This window comes from Diaphorina citri, unplaced genomic scaffold, assembly GCF_000475195.1.
Source record: "Diaphorina citri unplaced genomic scaffold, Diaci psyllid genome assembly version 1.1 scaffold19, whole genome shotgun sequence".
Taxonomy (NCBI): domain Eukaryota; kingdom Metazoa; phylum Arthropoda; class Insecta; order Hemiptera; family Psyllidae; genus Diaphorina; species Diaphorina citri.
In genome coordinates, this window is record NW_007377457.1 from 502,774 (window position 1) to 524,189 (window position 21,416).

The 21,416-nt window shown below is 39.6% G+C and overlaps 1 protein-coding gene across 1 annotated transcript in view; it reads left to right on the plus strand.

Annotated features, from left to right (window-relative positions):
- Window positions 1–4,804: 4,804 nt before the first annotated feature.
- Window positions 4,805–21,416, plus strand: part of LOC103508517 (mediator of RNA polymerase II transcription subunit 23) — a gene marked incomplete at its 3' end in the record, with an annotated part of 42,250 nt that continues 25,638 nt past the window's right edge. Inside the window, 14 exon segments of the mRNA XM_026822844.1 lie at window positions 4,805–5,161; window positions 5,636–5,880; window positions 7,070–7,202; window positions 7,842–8,027; window positions 8,790–9,077; window positions 9,637–9,909; window positions 10,212–10,408; window positions 11,568–11,617; window positions 12,387–12,582; window positions 14,938–15,173; window positions 15,474–15,749; window positions 17,954–18,178; window positions 19,292–19,423; window positions 20,246–20,662. Of these exon segments, the coding sequence (XP_026678645.1) occupies window positions 5,111–5,161; window positions 5,636–5,880; window positions 7,070–7,202; window positions 7,842–8,027; window positions 8,790–9,077; window positions 9,637–9,909; window positions 10,212–10,408; window positions 11,568–11,617; window positions 12,387–12,582; window positions 14,938–15,173; window positions 15,474–15,749; window positions 17,954–18,178; window positions 19,292–19,423; window positions 20,246–20,662 (2,905 nt within the window).

Sequence of the window (21,416 nt, forward strand, 5' to 3'; positions counted from 1 at the left end):
GTTCCGGTCAACGAATGCCGCTTACACACAACGAAACCTCGATGTTTTCTTGTCAGGTTCGTTATTTCATTTTATTTTTCAATTCACTACTGACATTTTTAAAATAAGTAACTAAATGAAATAATGATAAGAATTCCAAACCCACCCACCCTGAGGAACATGGTTTGTTCCCAGAATCCCGGATGGTTGGGTTTTTAGTGCCGTTCTTACGATTGTGAAAACAAGGGCCAAAAAAGATAATAAAATAAAAATAAAACAGGTTTTATCAACAGTTACGAGAACACGGTTTCATTCTAAAAAAAAATCACTTTTCACACCTTTTGTTAACACTCAAAAAAGACATACGAGTAGTAGATAGGTACCGAAAAAGGCAAATTTCCTACAGTTCGGTTCCCGGCGGGGTCGAAGTTTTTATTGGTGTTTTTTGCTTGCAGTTTGGGATGCACTCAGCCTCGTGAGGACAAATGAGTAGCTAATTTAATCGAGTTTATCGAGTATCGACCAGTGGCGGCATTACCAGTGTAAAAAGATTCCTGGAAGATGAAAATTGATTGCAAAGGAAGCACTTAGGAATGCTGTGATTTCCACTAAAAGTTGTAAAAAGGAGCTGCTTTAACACAAATAAATTCACGATGATTGATTTGATTACTTACAAATCAGAGGAGTTCTTGCTATCTGAGAGATCTTAACACTCAAAAAAGACATACGAGTAGTAGATAGGTACCGAAAAAGGCAAATTTCCTACATTTATTAGCTAAATTTCCACGGAGACTACAGATGAACACGGAAAAGTATGTAGTCTATGCAGCTAATAATTATCTACCTATAACTTTTGATTCCCGTTCGAATATAAAGCATCTGACCTATTTACTTACTCACTCAGAAATGAGTAAAAATAAGGTTGGGTGAAAGAGCTCTCAAGAGAGAATTCCGCTAACAAACCTCGAAAAATAAATAAAATAAAATGAATGTCTAATCATCCTACTTATACATATTACGCTTGAATCGTTCCCAAGAAGAACGGCCTATGTGAAAAATTTCGATTTTTTTCTTCAGAATCGAGTCCTATGTGACCTTCTCGTTTTAATGCACTTGTCAGTTTTGGGGGGAGAAAAATCGGAAGTCGTTTTTTTTTTTTACCAACTTCGTGAAGATTCGAGTAAAATTTCAGAAGAACAACGGCCTCTGGGTAAAGTTTTTGCCTCGGGGCAGGATGTTTTTGCATGCAAAGTAAGTGAGAGTTTCATGTAAAAGGGCCGGCCTATGTGTAAAAAAACATATTTCTGGGATAAATTTTACATTTCTGTATTAAAATGTCTCTCCTGAAATGTAACGAAAATAACATAGGCCGTGGCCTTCTTGGGAACGATTCCTTAATGTGGAAAGAAGTGAAAACTCCGAAAAGGGGGAAGGAAAAAGTAACGAAAATAACATAGGCTGTGGCCTTCTTGGGAACGATTCCTTAAAATGTGGAAAGAAGTGAAAACTCCGAAAAGGGGGAAGGAAAACCAGGAGATAAGAGACGAAAGGCGAGAAATGAAAGAATATCCAGGGATATAGATAGGGATAAATACGTAAGAAAATATGAGATCAGGTTACGAACGAAGGAAAGAGGAGTAAGAGAAGAGAAAATCAGACAAGGCCATGAAAAAATATGTAAATGAGAACCAATAAGAATTTACAATTTGTAAACAAAAAGAAAAAAAATAACAATAAAAATAGAGAATAGCAAATGAACAAATAAAAATAAAGAACAAACAATCCAGGATTTTTATCTAATATTCAAATTTCAACTGATCACGGCACGTAACTTAACAACCACTCTCCTACCTGAGCAATATCTTGTCAGGCAACTTAATTACAAACTTTTGTACACGGACAATGGGCCTCCATTCATAAAACTTGACACGAGACAAACATTACGATGTATTTTGTCTACAATACATCGCGAAAGAACTCGCGAATACCTTCAGAAATTTGTTATCAATGAAATTCAAAGAACGAACTTCGTATTTTTCTAGTATTTTAAACGTGCCTATTTCCCTAGAAAAAGTTACAAAACTCGAAAGCACGAAAAAAGATCACATTCTTATTTGAAAAGAAAGTAAAAATAAATAAAGGGTAATTTCAAAAATACTACGCGTCAACACAAGATAAAACCTTTCCTGTTTTGCTACAAAGACGGGGGAAAAAAAAAAAAAAACGGGAAAATCAATAAATCAGAGTTTGCTTAGACAACCGCGACACTTTTGTGCACCAAGGGTTAATCTAAGCTTCTCTTTAGACTTTTCTGTTCTTGGGTAGGCATGGATGTACGAGAATGTGCCTTGAAGTAATGCGAAAGCGGTACCGAGGTACAATCTTTAAAATTAAATCCTTATAGAATGTGTAAAGAATGAAAGATTAAAAAAATGGTTGATCGGCTGGTTAGGATTAGCTGTTCTTCTCTTTATTCTTAGTCTCACAGCCAGACATTTAAGGGCGCTATTTTTTCCCCAAGAACATCTGTTTAGCCCCAGGCGGGAATCGAACCCGCGACCTAGCACTTACAAGGCTCTCTAAACTAACTAGGCTGGTAATTTAGGGGAGTCCCATTACCTGAAGCCACTAGCTGTCACGTACTGCAGCCGAACTCAAATCAAACTCACGTATAATGGTCGGTCAAGTCGAACTGGAAATCCACAGCCTTGTCTGGAGTCATAGACAGCACTGATTCCGATAATCCCAACATGATACACTGGAACAAAAAGAGTAATTAACTGTTAATTAGATTATGAATTTTCGGGAAGAAATGAAATTTTAATTGTGTTAAGCATAAACGATTGACACAAATTTCGTTCCCTAAATTTTATGACTTGACTTGGACTCGAACCACCAACCTCCAGTTCCGAAGTCCATCGCGCTAACCACTACACCACTGAGGTTGGTCTGTCAAAAATATATAAAAAATGTTGAATAATTACCTCAACTGAAGTGAACAGTCCGGGCGGTTTCCCACTAGTGACTGCAGAGAAAGAAACTCTCTGGCTTTTCTTTTGTTTCGCCTTGTAGAATGCCCCTAGCTCAAAGTCCACCTGGTACTGGCCCTTCTTGCTCAACTCACAGCGTTCCTTGATCATCTTCCTCTGAATTTCCAACGCTACTAGTCGTTCAGCGAGAATTTTGGTTCGCAACGTTTCATCCAGAGCACCGGTTGTTTCAAGCGTTTGAGAATCATCCTTCTCCTGTGTGAAGCACAATTTTCTTCTTTTATTTGTTCTAGCTTCCATCGGTTTCGTTCTCTTGCCAAGTTTATTTTCCGTCAGGTTGAACTCACTTGCTAGGAATTCACTGATGTTATCACTGGATAGATTTGCAAATCTTGATGCTGTCTTGTCTGATAGATCAGGGGATGCTGTTTTGAGTCTTGACCTTGGTCTATTGGTACTCGTTGCTTGGTTTTCTTTGGGTTTCTCATGACTAGAGGCTCAACACCTTTTCTCTGATGTGACAAGTCTGGGCTGACTGGTCTAGTAGTGGTACTTTCTTTATGATTGGCACTTGCTATTGTAGGTCTGTTGGGCTTTGGAACTCTTACATCAATGGGAATTGTTACATCAATGACATGCTCCAAGGTACCGAGGGTTTCACAATCTTGTTCCATCGTTTTCTCATTTGTACTGAGTTTCTCAACAAACTCTCCAAGCATGTGGAACTGAGTGTTGGAAATGTCATTGTTGGGTTCAGCTTGATACAAATCATCACTAGTTTGACACATGGTTACATCATTGTATTTATTCTTACGATGGAACAAAATGTCTTGAGTCTGGGGCACCACGAAACTATCTTCAAATGCATCCCAAAGTTTTGCTTGTTTTTCCACAGTAATGGATGATTTCTGGGCTACATTTGACTCAATCTTCGGTTGAGGATTAAGTTCTTTTGAAACAGCAGACATAGGCGTAGTATTTTCTTTGATTTCGACGTTTACGGAAAACTCGTTAGCTTGAGTCATTTCATGTTTAATTTCAGATCTTTCATTCACACTGATAACCTCATTGTTTTTGTTTCCGAGACTCCTAGATATGGGTTCATTCATAGACTCGGAGTAACTATCGGACTTTTTACAACTTAATAAGGAATTAGACGGGGTTTCAGCATTTATTTTCAATTCTGCATCTAAAGAATCAAATATTTCTCTAGCTTTCTTGAGGGAATTTGGGTTGATCTGGATTTTTCTTCCACTGGCAGACTTGAAGCTCGTGAATTTTCCAAGATCATCGCGCAAAGTATCGTCACTACTGACGTCTTTGCTACAATTAGGTTGTTTTGTGATATTGCTGCATCTGAATTCCTCAGAGACTCTTGTATCATTTCCAATGTTGATTAATTCATTGCTAGCAACTTTTGTTTTGTTATTTTCAATTGTGACTCTCTTGCATTTATCTTCAGTATTGCACTCACTGATACCCTCTTCATTGATATTGACTTGTATTTGAATAAAACTGGTCTGTTTATCTTCCTGCCTGGATTCAGTATTTCCATCATGCTTCATTCTTTCGTGAGACATGATCTTAGTTAAGATTTGGGAAAAATCTTCCTTCTTACGAACAACATCTTGCTTTTCGTGGTGATCAAAACCTAGAAATGGTTGCACACAGTTTATAAATTCAGAATGAGACTGCATTTCTGTGTTTTCACTATGATGTTCTGTTTCGTTTATGTTAGGGATATTAGGCAATGACTTTGTTGAAGCATTAGGAACTTTCAAGCAGTCATTTGGGTGATCTTTTTCTAGTTTCTCAAAGATCGAGTCTATCTGATTTTGCTGTTTCGTTTTCGAACAAATGTGTAGACGTGTATTTTGGAATCAGGACTTTGGAGTGAGGATTGTACATTTTCAAAGTTAACTTCAAGAATACATTTATCCTATTTTTTGATCTGTTCTATCAGATCACAGCTACTTTTCTTTACCCTTGTTTATCAAGTTCAATAAAGCGGAAAGCATACTGTCAAAATGTTCCCAATGTCAAGTCACCAGACATTGCACTCTCAGCTTCTCTTCAACCAAGTAATGATCATGGAAGAAATGCAGTTCCCTATGTAATTTTTTAAAGAATACTGGTACAAGATGAGTTCCAATATTGAATCTCAGGTGTCTACCCTTATCAACGATATCTTGGTAAGTTTGAAATATTCTCCGGATAAAATATTCAAAAGCACCTAACTAAAAAAAAAAAGTAAATAAAAAAAACCCCTTTCCCCAACCCAAGACTTTAGGCCTAGGCACAATTTGCACCAAAGTAGGTGACAATATCAAGGTCTGAATTTCCAATCAGGCATCTAGCATTTACATCTTACAGTAAGAGAATTAAAAAAATAAATAAATAAATAAAACCCCTTTCCCCAACCCAAGACTTTAGGCATAGGCACAATTTGCACCAAAGTAGGTGACAATATCAAGGTCTGAATTTCCAATCAGGCATCTAGCATTTACATCTTACAGTAAGAGAAAAATAAAAAAATAAATTGTGATCCTGGATATGGATCAAATGATCACTTACCCTCCCGTGTGCAAGGCAAGTGCAGTGACCACTATGCCATGGGAGCTTATTAAATCTACAGTAATAAAGCAACCAAACCTGTTCTCTTTCAGAAGGTAGATTACATAGAAGAAGCATTCAGCTGTTACATCATCCACAAGCTCAACACTCAAAAGGATAGACTGAAATGTTCAATATCAGAGTTTTGCTCTGTTTTCCAAGGTATTCCACCAGAAAACCAAGAGTTAGGAATCAAACAGTTTCTAGTTCTGGCAGGAAACACCAACAGTCATTCAAGAAAAGGATTTCTGTTCAATGTTCTTGAGCAACTAGTAGCTGACAATGTTCTACCAGCTAGGTAAGCATAAATCTCACAACCTGTAGTATTTCCCCTCAGTATTGCACTCACTAATAGTTTCTTCATTGATATTGACTTGTATTTGAGTAAAACTGGTCTGTTTATCTTCCTGCCTGGATTCAGTATTTCCATCATGCTTCATACTTTCGTGAGACATGATCTCAGTTAAGATTTGGGAAAAATCTTCCTTCTTACGAACAACATCTTGCTTTTCGTGGTAATCAAAACCTAGAAATGGTTGCACACAGTTTATAAATTCAGAATGAGAGTGCATTTCTGTGTTTTCACTATGATGTTCTGTTTCGTTCATGTTAGGGATGTTAGACAACCTGTAAGTAGTATTTCCGCTAACCAGACTGGAATGGATGTTAACAATGTTTGATTCCACAGTCCCTTTGGCTTATGAAGAATATAAAAAGCTAATTTTATGTGTTGTTTTTAACACTCTAAGTAATAGTCAGACAGAAGATCCTCTTTATTTATACTTTTAAATTGAGTTGTTGCAGAATGAAAGATCTCGGTTTGTTAGTTTCTACTGTATTATGACAATGCAATGAACTTTCAAGGTGAGCAGTTTCACGAGTACATCGGTCATTTACATCAATTATTTCCTTGTTAGTTTCTTCGTAGCTGATCGAATGGTCCTTTTCTAGTTTCTCATAGATTGAATCTAGCTGTGTGTTGGTGAAATCCCTGTTCGGATTGCTTGGTTTGTTAGTTGTATTTCCGCTAACCAGACTGGAATGGATGTTAACAATGTTTGATTCAACAGTCCCTTTGGCTTATGAAGAATATAAAAAGCTAATTTTATGTGTTGTTTTTAACACTCTAAGTAATAGTCAGACAGAAGATCCTCTTTATTTATAATTTTAAATTGAGTTGCAGAATGAAAGATCTTTTCAACATACTGTTATTCAGTTGTTGGTCTCATTTTGCCTTGTGTGCATCCCTCCAAACAAATTTGTTTTGATTTTAATATTCAACTTGAAATTATGTTATATCATTTGTATTTTATTTCAGGCTTGTTTGTGACTTTTAAATTGAGTTGTTGCAGAATGAAAGATCTTTTCAACATACTGCTCTTCAGTTGTTGGTCTCATTTTGCCTTGTGTACATCCCTCCAAACAAATTTGTTTTGATTTTAATATTCAACTTGAAATTATGTTATATCATTTGTATTTTATTTCAGGCTTGTTTGTGAGTGCATCCTTTCTTCTGACAAGCTGCAGTATAAAAATGAAGACTTCTGGATCAAATCATTTCAGCTGGTCAGAAAAATTATTGGGGGTGTGGATTATAAAGGTGTACGGGAAATAATGAAGGTAAAAAAAGTGGAATTACTAGTATCTAATGTGTAAAGCTAGATTTTTAAAAATGATAATTTTATAATACATACAAGCCATATTTGCTTCTCAAACTTGAAACATGAGTACCTAGTGAATATCAGCATGACTTGGGAAAGTAAAATTGCTGATACAGTTTTTATATAAGCGTTTTGAAAATCCAAATGCAGTGTATGGGATTTTCAAATCCAGATACCTACTTGAATCCAGGTTCATTGGTTTCAATGTTTTTAGTATCTAATGTGTAAAGCTAGATTTTTAAAAATGATAATTTTATAATACATGCAAGCCATATTTGCTTCTAAAACTTGAAACATGAGTACCTAGTGAATATCAGCATGACTTGGCAAAGTAAAATTGATGATACAGTTTTTATTTAAGTGTTTCGAAAATCCAAATGCAGTGTATGGGATTTTCAAATCCAGATACCTACTTGAATCCAGATTCATTGGTTTCAATGTTTTTTATTTATTTATTTTTTATTTTTTAAACCTTTTTTCTGAGGTATCATCTTACTGACCAAAGTACATTATTAAATAATGAATAATAATAAATTTATTAAAGTTTTGAATTGAATTTCATATCCTAATTGACCCCCCCCTCTTTCAATTTTGACAGATTTGTTGTGAGAAAGCATGTGCAATGCCCCCTGTACTGACAGCCAATGTTGCACCTCAATTCAAAGCTTTGGAGAATGTCATCCAGTACATTTTTGATAGGAACGCTTGTCTTCTCCCTTCCTACTTTATTGTGAATGAGTTGCAGAAGGCTTATCCCGAACATCGGGCTAATTGGCCTCATTGGGTGAGAAATAAGTACCTATCTAGAATATAATATACCTTTTCTATCCCTTTACCACAGCAGTCTAAACAAGGTCTCATACATTTGATGGGTTAAAGATTAATACATGTACATATCAGTAACAATTCAAATTGTTGCAGAATCAGAAACAAAACAATCAGAACAACCATCAGTATCAAACAAACAACAAGAAGAAATAAGTACCCATCTAGAATATAATATACCTTTTCTATCCCTTTACCACAGCAGTCTAAACAAGGTCTCATACATTTGATGGGTTAAATATTAATACCTACATGTACATATCAGTAACAATTCAAATTGTTGCAGAATCAGAAACAAAACAATCAGAACAACCATCAGTATCAAACAAACAACAAGACCTATTTTTTTTTTTTTTTTAGGTAAAAACCAAACAACAAGACCTAATTACTTAGGTAAAAACCTATTTACACATATACTTTATTCACGGAAATCTCTGCAATGAAAAATAATTTTAATTGTGTTAGACATAAATGTTTGTCACAAATGTTCCCCACTCAATTCACTATGCTAATTTTTATGACTTGACTTGGACTTGAACCACAAACCTCCAGATCCAGAGTCCACCGCGCTAAAAAGATTATGAGAAAAGGAATCAATGCCCTATTTTTTACACGTTCGTTGTTATTATTATTGTTATTGTTTGCTGCTTTTCAAAAGGAAAGCAACACAATTTTCACGTTTTTTTTTATATAAGTAAAAAACATTCTTCTCCCTTTGTAGAAACTCTCCAATCTCCTCTCGGGTTGTGTGGCGAGTTTCCGTGCCACAGCTCAGATGGTCTCCATCATTGGTCTGTCTGAAATGCTCCCCGTGGTAGAACACTCGGGTTATGCCGAGACTCAAATCAACCCTTGGCGCCTGGACCCGGTTACTCTGAAGTTCTCACTCAAGGGGAATCTCCCCTATGATGCTTCTCTTCTCAAACCCCAGACCAAACTTCTACGTTATGTTCTCGAGCAGCCATACTCGCGGGACATGGTGTGCTCGCTGCTTGGACTGCAGAAAACTGTGAGTACCGTATCATTAGCCAATTCATACGCAAACAAAATAACCCACCTAGATAAAGTGTTAAGTGTAGGGACCAAGGGTCACAAATTCTCCACGAATCTACAGGTGGAAACATACTACTATTACGTCACGTGACCTCATGGGGGGAGTTAAGTGTAGGGACCAAGGGTCACAAATTCTCCACGAATCTACAGGTGGAAACATACTACTATTACGTCACGTGACCTCATGGGGGGTGTTAAGTGTAGGGACCAAGGGTCAAAAATTCTCCACGAATCTACAGGTGGAAACATACTACTATTACGTCACGTGACCTCATGGGGGGTCAGAAAGATGTAGTTCAAAGTTTTCCGATAATATTGTAGGTAATTTCGTTCATGATAGCCACACTGCCCTCACGTCACGTGACGTTATAGTAGTGTGTTTTACCTTAAGAATCAAGCATTAAGAATACATAGGTAGTACCTGCTTCCCTTTATTATTGACACTTCGTGAGCTCTTCCACCCAACCACTGATTTTAACAATGTTTACACATTTCCTCTCTGATTTTTCCCCCAGCAAAAAAACCGGTGTGTGGCTCTCGAGGAGCAACTCGTTGAACTTCTCATCGTGGCCATGGAACGATCCGAAGCCGAAGCCTGCTGCCCCCCCTCCTCCTCCCATGACGCCACCTCTCCTCCTTCCCACACCCTCTGGCTGTGGCTCCATCTGTCCTCCCAGCTCATCTACTTTGTCCTGTTTCAATTCGCCAAGTTCCCGAACATTGTGCAGTCCCTGTATGACAAGCTCAGTGTGCGCGACCTGAGGAAAGGCCGCGATCATTTGATGTGGGTAAGTGTGGCCGAGTGGTCAAGAGCACTGACGCTCAACCCGAAGGTATTCATTAGGTTTGTCTCAGATTGGAGTGTAGACGCGCAACTTTTAGTGGCGCGTAGTCCATATAAACCTGTATTATGTATAAAACCCATAAAATACACAAGACCTTTTTAGACTGCTGGGGTAAAGGGACTTTTTAGTCTCATTCGAGCAGGATAAACAAGGTACGTATATTCTATTCTATTCTTATTTCTCTCCCAGGTGCTACTTCTTCTCATTCGAGGAGAATAAATAAAGTATGTTCTATTCTTTCCCAGGTGCTACTTCAATTCATCTCCGGGTCAATACAGCGGAACCCCCTGAACAATTTCCTTCCCGTTCTCAAACTCTACGATCTCCTCTATTCGGAGAAGGAACCTCTGCGAGTACCCGATCATAATCAACCTCTGTGTACTCATCAGATGGCAATGACCTGCATATGGATTCATCTCATCAAGAAAGCCCAGACTGATAGGTAAGAAAGGAGTAAATAGAATGGTTATTACACCTGCCTCGGTGGTGTAGTGGTCAAGGCGCTCGCCTGGTAAACAGGAGGGCGTGGGTTCAATCCCAGCCGAGGTATGGAATTTTCTTGGATAGGCATGCATGTAAAAGAATGTGCCTTGAAGTAATGCGAAAGCCGTTCCAAGGTACATTTTTTTTAAATTCTTTTCTAAAAAAAGGTAATGTTATCGTATCTGTTACCTTAAGGCCTTTTCCCACTTGTCGTGAGTTTCATCCGAATTTCTTTCCCGAATGTCCTCTACTAGGCAATATAATTGAAATGAGAGAGTGCTCACTACACTTGACACGATTTTTTTTTCCGAACGACATAAAACATTCTTTGTAGGCAATGTAATTTAAATGAGAGTCCTGACACTACACACGACACGATTTTTTCCGAACGACACAAAATGTCCTTGTAGGCAATGTAATTCAAATGAGAGGGTTCGCACGACACTCAAATGTAAGTTGTTGTCCTCCTTCTACTCATTAATTGAAGATATATTCAGAAATTCATCACTGCAAGTAAAAGTATGAAATCAAGTGTAGAGGTAGAGTAACCATGTTTTTCAAAGTCAGCCTCTTAATCAGAAACTCCCACATGGAAAAAAAAAATGCTAAAGTTGGTAGTGCACAAAATTGGCTGTGCAAAAGAAATGGCCAACAGAAGGCTACAGAAGCAATTCAATCATATATGATCATTTGATGTGGGTGAGTGTGGCCGAGTGGTCAAGAGCACTGACGCTCAACCCGAAGGTATTCATTAGGTTTGTCTCAGATTGGAAGTGTAGACGCGCAACTTTTAGTGGCGCGTAGTCCATATGGTAATGGTAATGGTAATAATATTACTTTTATTGAACAATATATTAACAAAATGAGATTCATAACAATTGGAAAAGCAAAACGACAAATGTGAAATTATGAAATATACAAAGTAATAAACCTGTATTATGTATAAAACCCATAAAATACACAAGACCTTTTTAGACTGCTGGGGTAAAGGGACTTTTTAGTCTCATTCGAGCAGGATAAACAAGGTACGTATATTCTATTCTATTCTTATTTCTCTCCCAGGTGCTACTTCTTCTCATTCGAGGAGAATAAATAAAGTATGTTCTATTCTTTCCCAGGTGCTACAAGTGTGGCCGAGTGGTCAAGAGCACTGACGCTCAACCCGAAGGTATTCATTAGGTTTGTCTCAGATTGGAGTGTAGACGCGCAACTTTTAGTGGCGCGTAGTCCATATAAACCTGTATTATGTATAAAACCCATAAAATACACAAGACCTTTTTAGACTGCTGGGGTAAAGGGACTTTTTAGTCTCATTCGAGCAGGATAAACAAGGTACGTATATTCTATTCTATTCTTATTTGAGTGTGGCCGAGTGGTCAAGAGCACTGACGCTCAACCCGAAGGTGCTGGGTTCGAATTTCGGCCAGGGCGGATATGAAAGAATGTGCCTTGAAGTAATGCGAAAGCGCTACCGAGGTGCATTTTTTTTTAAGTGATCATTTGATGTGGGTAAGTGTTGATGAAAGTAAAGTATTCATTAGGTTTGTCTGTCTCAGATTGGAAGTGTAGACGCGCAACTTTTATCGGCGCGTAGTCCGATATAAACCCGTATTATGTATAAAACCCATAAAATACACGAGACCTTTTTAGACTGCTGGGGTAAAGGGACTTTTTAGTCTCATTCGAGCAGGATAAACAAGGTACATATATTCTATCCCTTTCTTATTTCTCTCCCAGGTGCTACTTCTTCTCATTCGAGGAGAATAAATAAAGTATGTTCTATTCTTTCCCAGGTGCTACTTCAATTCATCTCCGGGTCAATACAGCGGAATCCCCTGAACAATTTCCTTCCCGTTCTCAAACTCTACGATCTCCTCTATTCGGAAAAGGAACCTCTGCGAGTACCCGATCATAATCAACCTCTGTGTACTCATCAGATGGCAATGACCTGCATATGGATTCATCTCATCAAGACCCCCTGAACAATTTCCTTCCCGTTCTCAAACTCTACGATCTCCTCTATTCGGAGAAGGAACCTCTGCGAGTACCCGATCATAATCAACCTCTGTGTACTCATCAGATGGCAATGACCTGCATATGGATTCATCTCATCAAGAAAGCCCAGACTGATAGGTAAGAAAGGAGTAAATAGAATGGTTATTACACCTCTATCTTGGCACTGTATCCATTTGGATACATTCAAATTGCGACGCTTTTCACACTTCAATGGCGTCTGTAGACGAACCACGTCAGTATTTTTGGATGTAACAAAAAGGAACCTCTAGTGGACTTTCTGACGAACAATTCTGTATAAAATTGAACCTCGTGATGTTCACACAAATTACTTCAGACTCACACGAAGAATTGATCTCCGCCAAGATGAAAAAAAAAATCTCTGCCAAGTTTAGGGTAGTGAAAAAGAAAGCTCCTTATTGTACAATATGTACATATTTAATCTAACCCTATAATAACACTTGGTCACTGCTCAAATTGTGAAAGCTCCTTTTTGCGTTTAACCTAACCCTATAATGACATTGGTCACTGCTCATTTGTGACAGCTCTTTATTGAGAATTTGACCACAATAATAGTAGTAGCCTACTGCTGGAGTAAAGGGACTTTTCAGTCCTATGCGAGCAGTATAAATAAGCACTATTATTATTATTATTATTATTATTACACCTCTATCTTGGCACTGTATCCATTTGGATACATTCAAATTGCGACGCTTTTCACACTTCAATGGCGTCTGTAGACGAACCACGTCAGTATTTTTGGATGTAACAAAAAGGAACCTCTAGTGGACTTTCTGACGAACAATTCTGTATAAAATTGAACCTCGTGATGTTCACACAAATTACTCCAGACTCACACGAAGAATTGATCTCTGCCAAGATGAAAACTCTGCCAAGTTTAGGGTAGTGAAAAAGAAAGCTCCTTATTGTACAATATAATATGTACGTACATATTTAACCTAACCCTATAATAACACTGGGTCACTGCTCAAATTGTGAAAGCTCCTTTTTGCGTTTAACCTAACCCTATAATGACATTGGTCACTGCTCATTTGTGACAGCTCTTTCACACAAATTACTCCAGACTCACACGAAGAATTGATCTCTGCCAAGATGAAAACTCTGCCAAGTTTAGGTTAGTGAAAAAGAAAGCTCCTTATTGTACAATATGTACATATATTTAACCTAACCCTATAATAACACTGGGTCACTGCTCAAATTGTGAAAGCTCCTTTTTGCGTTTACCCTAACCCTATAATGACATTTGTCACTGCTCATTTGTGACAGCTCTTTTTGTATCAATTTTCCATTGACTTGACTTCTGAACAAGCACGAATAGGATAGCCGTATTTTTCTTTCGGAATTTCCCCTCTTTTGAAGTTTGACAGTAGGGCTGTCTGGAAGGGACTGACATGAAACGTCGACCCTTCACTTCACTCTTCACAGGAAAAGGGTGGGAAGAAGAACTGCGTTGGCTGCCACTGGACAGCTCTTTTTGTATCAATTTTCCATTGACTTGACTTCTGAACAAGCACTAATAGGATAGCCGTATTTTTCTTTCGGAATTTCCCCTCTTTTGAAGTTTGACAGTGCCTGGAAGGGACTGACATGAAACGTCGACCCTTCACTTCACTCTTCACAGGGAAAGGGTGGGAAGAAGAACTGCGTTGGCTGCCACTGGACGCTGTGTATTTTCAATGGTTATTTGAAACAGGGGCCCCTGAGAGAAATTTTGCTATTTGTTTGATGAAAAAATTCCAAGAATTAAAGAGTCTGTCTCTCATTTAAGGGAGGTGTTTTCATAAATGGGGGCCTGTGGGCAAACAAACACCATAGGTTCCATGGAATATGCTTTGACAGGATCTGACTCACTGAGTAGTTCACTGAAAAGAGTAGTTCTATTTCTAACTCACTCATTCTTCAACACATTTCTCTGTTCCCCAGTCAAACTCAAATCCCTGCCACTGGACGCTATGTATTTTCAATGGTTATTTGAAACAGGGGCCCCTGAGTGAAATTTTGCTATTTGTTTGATGAAAAAATTCCAAGAATTAAAGAGTCTTTCATTCATTTAAGGAAAGTGTTTTTCATAAATGGGGGCCTGTGGGCAAACAAACACCATAGGTTCCATGGAATATGCTTTGACAGGATCTGACCCATTGACTGAGTAGTTCACTGAAAAGAGTAGTTCTATTTCCAACTCACTCATTCTTCAACACATTTCTCTGTTCCCCAGTCAAACTCAAATCCCAGGCAGCACTGAGTAGTTCACCTAAAAGATTAGTTCTTTTTGAAACTCACTCATTCTTTAACACATTTCTCTGTTCCCCAGTCAAACTCAAATCCCAGGGGGCAATGTAACACTCAGTAGTCTACAGCGATCCATCCCGAACACACTTTGACTGAGTAGTTCACTGAAAAGAGTAGTTCTATTTCTAACTCACTCATTCTTCAACACATTTCTCTGTTCCCCAGTCAAACTCAAATCCCAGGGGGCAATGTAACACTCAGTAGTCTACAGCGATCCATCCCGAACACACTCAAGCTGCATCACGAATTCCTACAACAACTGGCACCCCCGGGGATCAACAGTCAACCCGCGACCCTCGGCATGGAAGCCGACTACAGAACCGCGCTCCTGTGCAACGCCTATTCGACCAATCAGGACTATTTCTCCCGACCTATGGCGGCCCTTGTGGAAACTATTCTAGGTAGATTTTTTTTTTTAAGAGGTTTCATAGAGGGAACTGTATGTATGTTATCCCTAGAGCCTACATCCAAATTTTCAGCCATTGGTCCATTTTTACTTTCCATTACCCTTACGTATAGGGAACCTATACAAGTTCATGAGAAAGTATTGCAATCGGTCCATTTTTTTTTTTTTTTTTTTTTTTTTTTTTGTGTTCAAGTTTTTGGGGTTCCTATTTCTCTTTCCCCCTTTCCTTTTTTTTTTTTTTTTTTTTACTGTGCTCAAGTATTTGGGTATCCTAATTCCTATTTCCCTCTTCCAGGCGGTCAGAAGTCTCATCAGCAAGGAGCAGGGGGAGGGCAAGCAGGGGGCCCCGGGGGCTGGTCGAACCCCGCCCTGGCCCATGGCCCCACTGTGCCCCTCTCCATGCATATCCTGGACGCCCTAACCGTTCACGCCAAGATGAGTTTGATCCATTCCATAGTGACTCATGTAATCAAGCTGGCTCAACAACAGCTCAAAGCTAACGTGTCCCTGGCTCCGGCCTTGGTAGAAACGTACAGTAGACTCCTCGTGTATACGGAGATTGAATCCCTGGGTAAGTAGATCTCATAGAATAAGATCCATTCCATAGTGACTCATGTAATCAAGCTGGCTCAACAACAGCTCATAGCTAACGTGTCCCTGGCTCCGGCCTTGGTAGAAACGTACAGTAGACTCCTCGTGTATACAGAGTTTGAATCTCTTGGTAAGTTGAATTTTTGACAAGTCCAAGGCTACGGAGATTGAATCCCTGGGTAAGTAGATATCATAGAATAAGATCCATTCCATAGTGACTCATGTAATCAAGCTGGCTCAACAACAGCTCATAGCTAACGTGTCCCTGACTCCGGCCTTGGTAGAAACGTACAGTAGACTCCTCGTGTATACAGAGTTTGAATCTCTTGGTAAGTTGAATTTTTGACAAGTCCAAGGCAACCATTTTTCTGTATTTGTTCAAATGGGCACAGTAATGTTTGATGCTTTGTCAAAGAACATTCAAAGTATTTTGAAGTTGGCTTGTTTGAAGCCCATAATTTGTTAACCGTCATTCTTAGAAAGCTAACGTGTCCCTGACTCCGGCCTTGGTAGAAACGTACAGTAGACTCCTCGTGTATACGGAGTTTGAATCTCTTGGTAAGTTGAATTTTTGACAAGTCCAAGGCTACCATTTTTCTGTATTTGTTCAAATGGGCACAATAATGTTTGATGCTTTTTCAAAGAACATTCAAAGTATTTTGAAGTTGGCTTGTTTGAAGCCCATAATTTGTTAACCGTCATTCTTAGAGACTTTACATGTACACCAATCGATTTATCACAAAAAGTTACATAGAAAAGACTCCTTTGTAATCTTAAATACTCCAATGGGAACTCTTGTTTTCCAAAAATCATGTTGAAATGTTGGGAGATATCACAGAGATCAGGAACAGAGAACCTTCCAACCTGAAAGCAGAAGAGAGAATGAGCTCTGTCAAAAACCTAGGTATGAAGAAACCTCCCCTTGACCCCCTACTACCAAAAGTAAAAGTAGGGGTTCAGGGGAAATGTAGGGGGTTGAGAGAAGGTTTCTCCTACATTTTGACCACGCGTTTGGAAATTTCTGTGTAGTTATTTGTTATTTTGTTTAGATACCTTGAATATACATTGTCTTCTTTTAAGTTATTCACAATTACATAGTTCGCGGTATCCCGCGATTTGTTCGCGGTATCCCGATTTGTTCGCGGGTGTCGGTGTTCGCGGTATCCGCGGTTGGTTCGAAATATCCGCGATTTATTCGCAATATCCGCGATTTATTTCGATATATCCACGATTTGTTCGGATCCGCGTTTATTCGCGATATCCCGCGGTTTCCGCGGTATCCGGGGGTTGTTCGAGGTATCCGCGGTGTGTTCGCGGATTCCACGGTTTGTTCGCGGTATCCGGGGTTGTGTTCGCGGTATCGCGGTGTAATCGCGGTGGTCGCGGTATCGCGATCGCACTGTATTCAGGCGGTGTTCGCGTATCCGCGTGTTCGTCGCGGTTTTCGCGGTATCCGCGGGGTATTCGCGGTATCCGCGGTGTATTCGCGGTGTTCGCGGTATCCGCGGTGTTCGCGGTATCCGCGGTGTATTCGCGGTGTTCGCGGTATCCGCGGTGTTCGCGGTATTCGCGGTGTTCGCGGTGTATTCGCGGTATTCGCGGTGTTCGGGGTATCCGCGGTGTATTAGCGGTATCCGCGGTGTTCGCGGTATCCGCGGTGTATTCGCGGTATCCGCGGTGTATTCGCGGTGTTCGCGGTAACCGCGGTGTTCGCGGTATCCGCGGTGTTCGCGGTATCCGCGGTGTATTCGCGGTATCCGCGGTTTGTTCGCGGTATCTACGGTTTGTTCGCGGTATCCGCGCGTTGTTCGCAATTTATTCGCGATATCCACGGTTTGTTCACGTTCCCCTAAATTGGAAGTTTTTTTATTTTTAATATATGTGCTAGATTTTAATTGTGTTCTCTTGAAGTAAGTATCCAATTGTTCAAATTTTCATTTGTATTATTCGTACCATTTCCAGGTATCAAGGGCTTCATCTCGCAACTTTTGCCGACCGTGTTCAAATCGCACGCCTGGGTTGTTCGCAATTTATTCGCGATATCCACGGTTTGTTCACGTTCCCCTAAATTGGAAGTTTTTTTATTTTTTGAATATGGGTGCTAGATTTTAATTGTGTTCTCTTGAAGTAAGTATCCAATTTTCATGTGTGAATTTTCATTTGTATTATTCGTACCATTTCCAGGTATCAAGGGCTTCATCTCGCAACTTTTGCCGACCGTGTTCAAATCGCACGCCTGGGGCATTCTGTTCACACTTCTGGAAATGTTCAGCTACCGAATGCATCACATACAGCCGCACTATCGTGTACAACTCCTATCTCATCTGCACAGCTTGGCTGCTGTGCCTCAGACGAACAAAACGCAACTCCATCTGTGCGTCGAGTCAACGGCCCTTCGACTTATTACAGGTAATGTTATCGTGCCCAACTCTGTGGCCGAGTGGTTAAGGGCACTGACTCTCAACCTGGAGGTGCTGGGTTCGAATCCCGGCCTGGGCGGAAATTTTCTGACCGAACTTTTCCGTTCTTGGATAGTCATGAATGTTGTTGTTTTCAAATGCTCGGAGTTGACTATTAGGTCATTTTCCCTCGTGCATCCCAATACTTTGCTACCAAGTTGTCGTTGTTTCCTCTGTGACCGAGTGGTTAAGGGCACTGACTCTCAACCTGGAGGTACTGGGTTCGAATCCCGGCCTGGGCGGAAATTTTCTCACCGAACTTTTCCGTTCTTGGATAGGCATGAATGTAAAAGAATGTGCCTTGAAGTAATGCGAAAGCCGTTCCAAGGTACATTTTTTTTTAAATCATTTTCTTTAAAAAAAGGTAATGTTATCGTATCTGTTACCTTAAGGCCCTTTCCCACTTGTCGTGAGTTTCATCCGAATTTCTTTCCCGAATGTCCTCTACTAGGCAATATAATTGAAATGAGAGAGTGCTCACACTACACTTGACACGATTTTTTTCCCGAACGACATAAAACATTCTTTATAGGCAATGTAATTTAAATGAGAGTCCTAACACTACACACGACACGATTTTTTCCGAACGACACAAAATGTCCTTGTAGGCAATGTAATTCAAATGAGAGGGTTCGCACGACACTCATGATGCTTGAGCAATCGCCCCTTTTGGATGGCCAGAAAAATTGTCTGAACCAACTACTGAAGCGAGCGAGGATCACCAGAAACGTGATGTAGGGCGGCTTCAATCTTTTTGATAAAAGAGATCGAGCAATTGCCCCTTTTGGATGGCCGGAAAAATTGTCTGAACCAACTACTGAAGCGAGCGAGGATCACCAGAAACGTGATGTAGGGCGGCTTCAATCTTTTTGATAAAAGAGATTGACTTAGCCGCCTACGGACCCAGACTTTCCACCGAGAATGCAAGGAATTTGAAGTTATTTTTTACTTTCCTTATCCTAAAACCTTTAGGAAGGAAAGTACCTAATGTATTTGGTCAAAATATTCGATGGTCAGTTTTTATATGAATATATTTTCAATGTTTCTTTTGGTTTGTATTCAGGTTTAGGCAGTTCAGAAGTGCAGCCTCAGCTCTCCCGATTCATATCTGAGCCGAAGACTCTCGTGTCGTCTGAATCGGAAGAATTGAACCGTGCCCTTGTACTCACCCTGGCTAGATCCATGCATATCATAGGTAAGTTATAGGTACTTTTGTAGATTTTACTCTTCCACTTTATCTCTCCATCTCATTTTCGGCCTACCCCTTCTCCTTTACCCCCTATATCTTGATTCTTCACTCTCTTTCCTACATATCCATCGTCTCTTCTCTCATCCTCTTTAAATCACTTCAATCTGCTCTCCTGGATTTTCTGTCCTAGTGGTCTCACTTTCACAGTTCCCTCTAATACGCTCATTCCTGATTCTATCAAGCCAATTTGATTACCAACGTTCAGTAATGGACATGGTACTAGAAGAAGAGAAGAAAATTTAATTGTAATCTATGTAAGTTATGTTTAGTTTATGCTATATTATTGATAGTTTTATTTTCCAGAAAAAAAAAGTTTTCTCGGCAGAGACGAGGTTTTTTTTTCGGCTTTGTGATTGGAATACGATTTGCACTCAGCCTCGTAAGGACTATAACGACTCCAATCTTAATTCTCCAGGTATTCTAGACCAATCCGGTTCGTCCTGATTCTATCCCTCCTTGTTGCTCCACACATCCACCTCAACATTCTCATCTCTGCAACTTCTATTTTTTTTTCTCTTCTATATTGTGTGTTATATAAAAAGAAGAAGAAGAAGAAAAAGAAGAAGAATTGAATTGAATTGAAAATTATTCCATTTATTTTTTATAAATTTATGTACATAAAATAAACACCTCCTAAGATAAAGATCTCTTCTATATTGTGTGTTATATAAAAAGAAGAAGAAGAAGAAGAAGAAGAAGAAGAAGAAGAAGAAAAAAAAAAGATGTTTCCCATCCTACACTCTAATCGTACCGTTCTCTTTCCCCCAGGCACGGGTAACGACCCCATCAGCGGGTCCTGGTGCAAGGACATCCTGATGACCATCATGCAGAACACGCCCCACTCCTGGGCCAACCACACGCTCGAATCCTTCCCTCCTGTCCTCAACGAGTTCTTCCAGCAGAACACCGTCCCCAAGGAGAACAAACTGCAGCTGAAGAAGGCCGTCGAAGAAGAATACCGCAATTGGTCCTCAATGACCAACGAGAATGACATCATCGCTCACTTTTCCGCCGCGAACACCCCGCCTCTCTTCCTCTGTCTCCTGTGGCAGATGGTTCTCGAGACGGACCGAATCAACCCGATCGTGTACAAGATCCTCGAGAAGATCGGCGCCCGAGCTCTGTCGGCACATCTGCGCAAGTTCTGTGACTATTTAGTGTTTAAATTTGCCAACTCGGAAGAAGGTAAGAGTAGGTATCTCGTTTCTCATTGGTGGAACGGTTTCTTCGTCTCTCTCTTTGTTGTCTTTCTTTCACTGTCCCGATGAAGAATCTTCCCTTGGGCCAGCCATTCACTATCAGATAGACCTGGCAGGTACACCTGATGTGTTCCTGATACCTGATGAGCACACACACTATCCGGTAGACCTGACACTGGCAGGTACACCCGATCAGTTCCTGACACCTGATGAGCACACACTGACTCTATCAGGTAGACCTGACACCTGATCAGGTCTACTTGATAGTGAGTGGCTGGCCTTAGGGAATATACAGACGAGGCATACTATGCTAGGTTAAAGATGAGTATGATATGCGAGGAAAAACAAAAGCTCGTAGTGTGCAGATTGGAGAATATTTCATCCGAGACTTTGGGGAAAACTATTTCGTTTTGTATGGTTTGATTTTTGATTGTACCACCTACCCGAAAGTGGACTCTGCTTTAATCTAGAACAGTATGCCTCGGTCTGTATTATTATTATTATTATTATTATTATTATTATTATTATTATTATTATTATTATTATATTACACTTTATTAGGATTTTACAATATTTTTACAATACAATATTTACAAACAGGTACACAAAACAAAATAACAAAATAATAAGAAATTAACAAAAGAAAACGAAAATTGAATAAAGAAAGAAAAAAAAATTGAAAAATCCTAACTCAGGGGCGGGATTAATGCCTAGGGCATTCTCTTCCATCCAACCCCTAG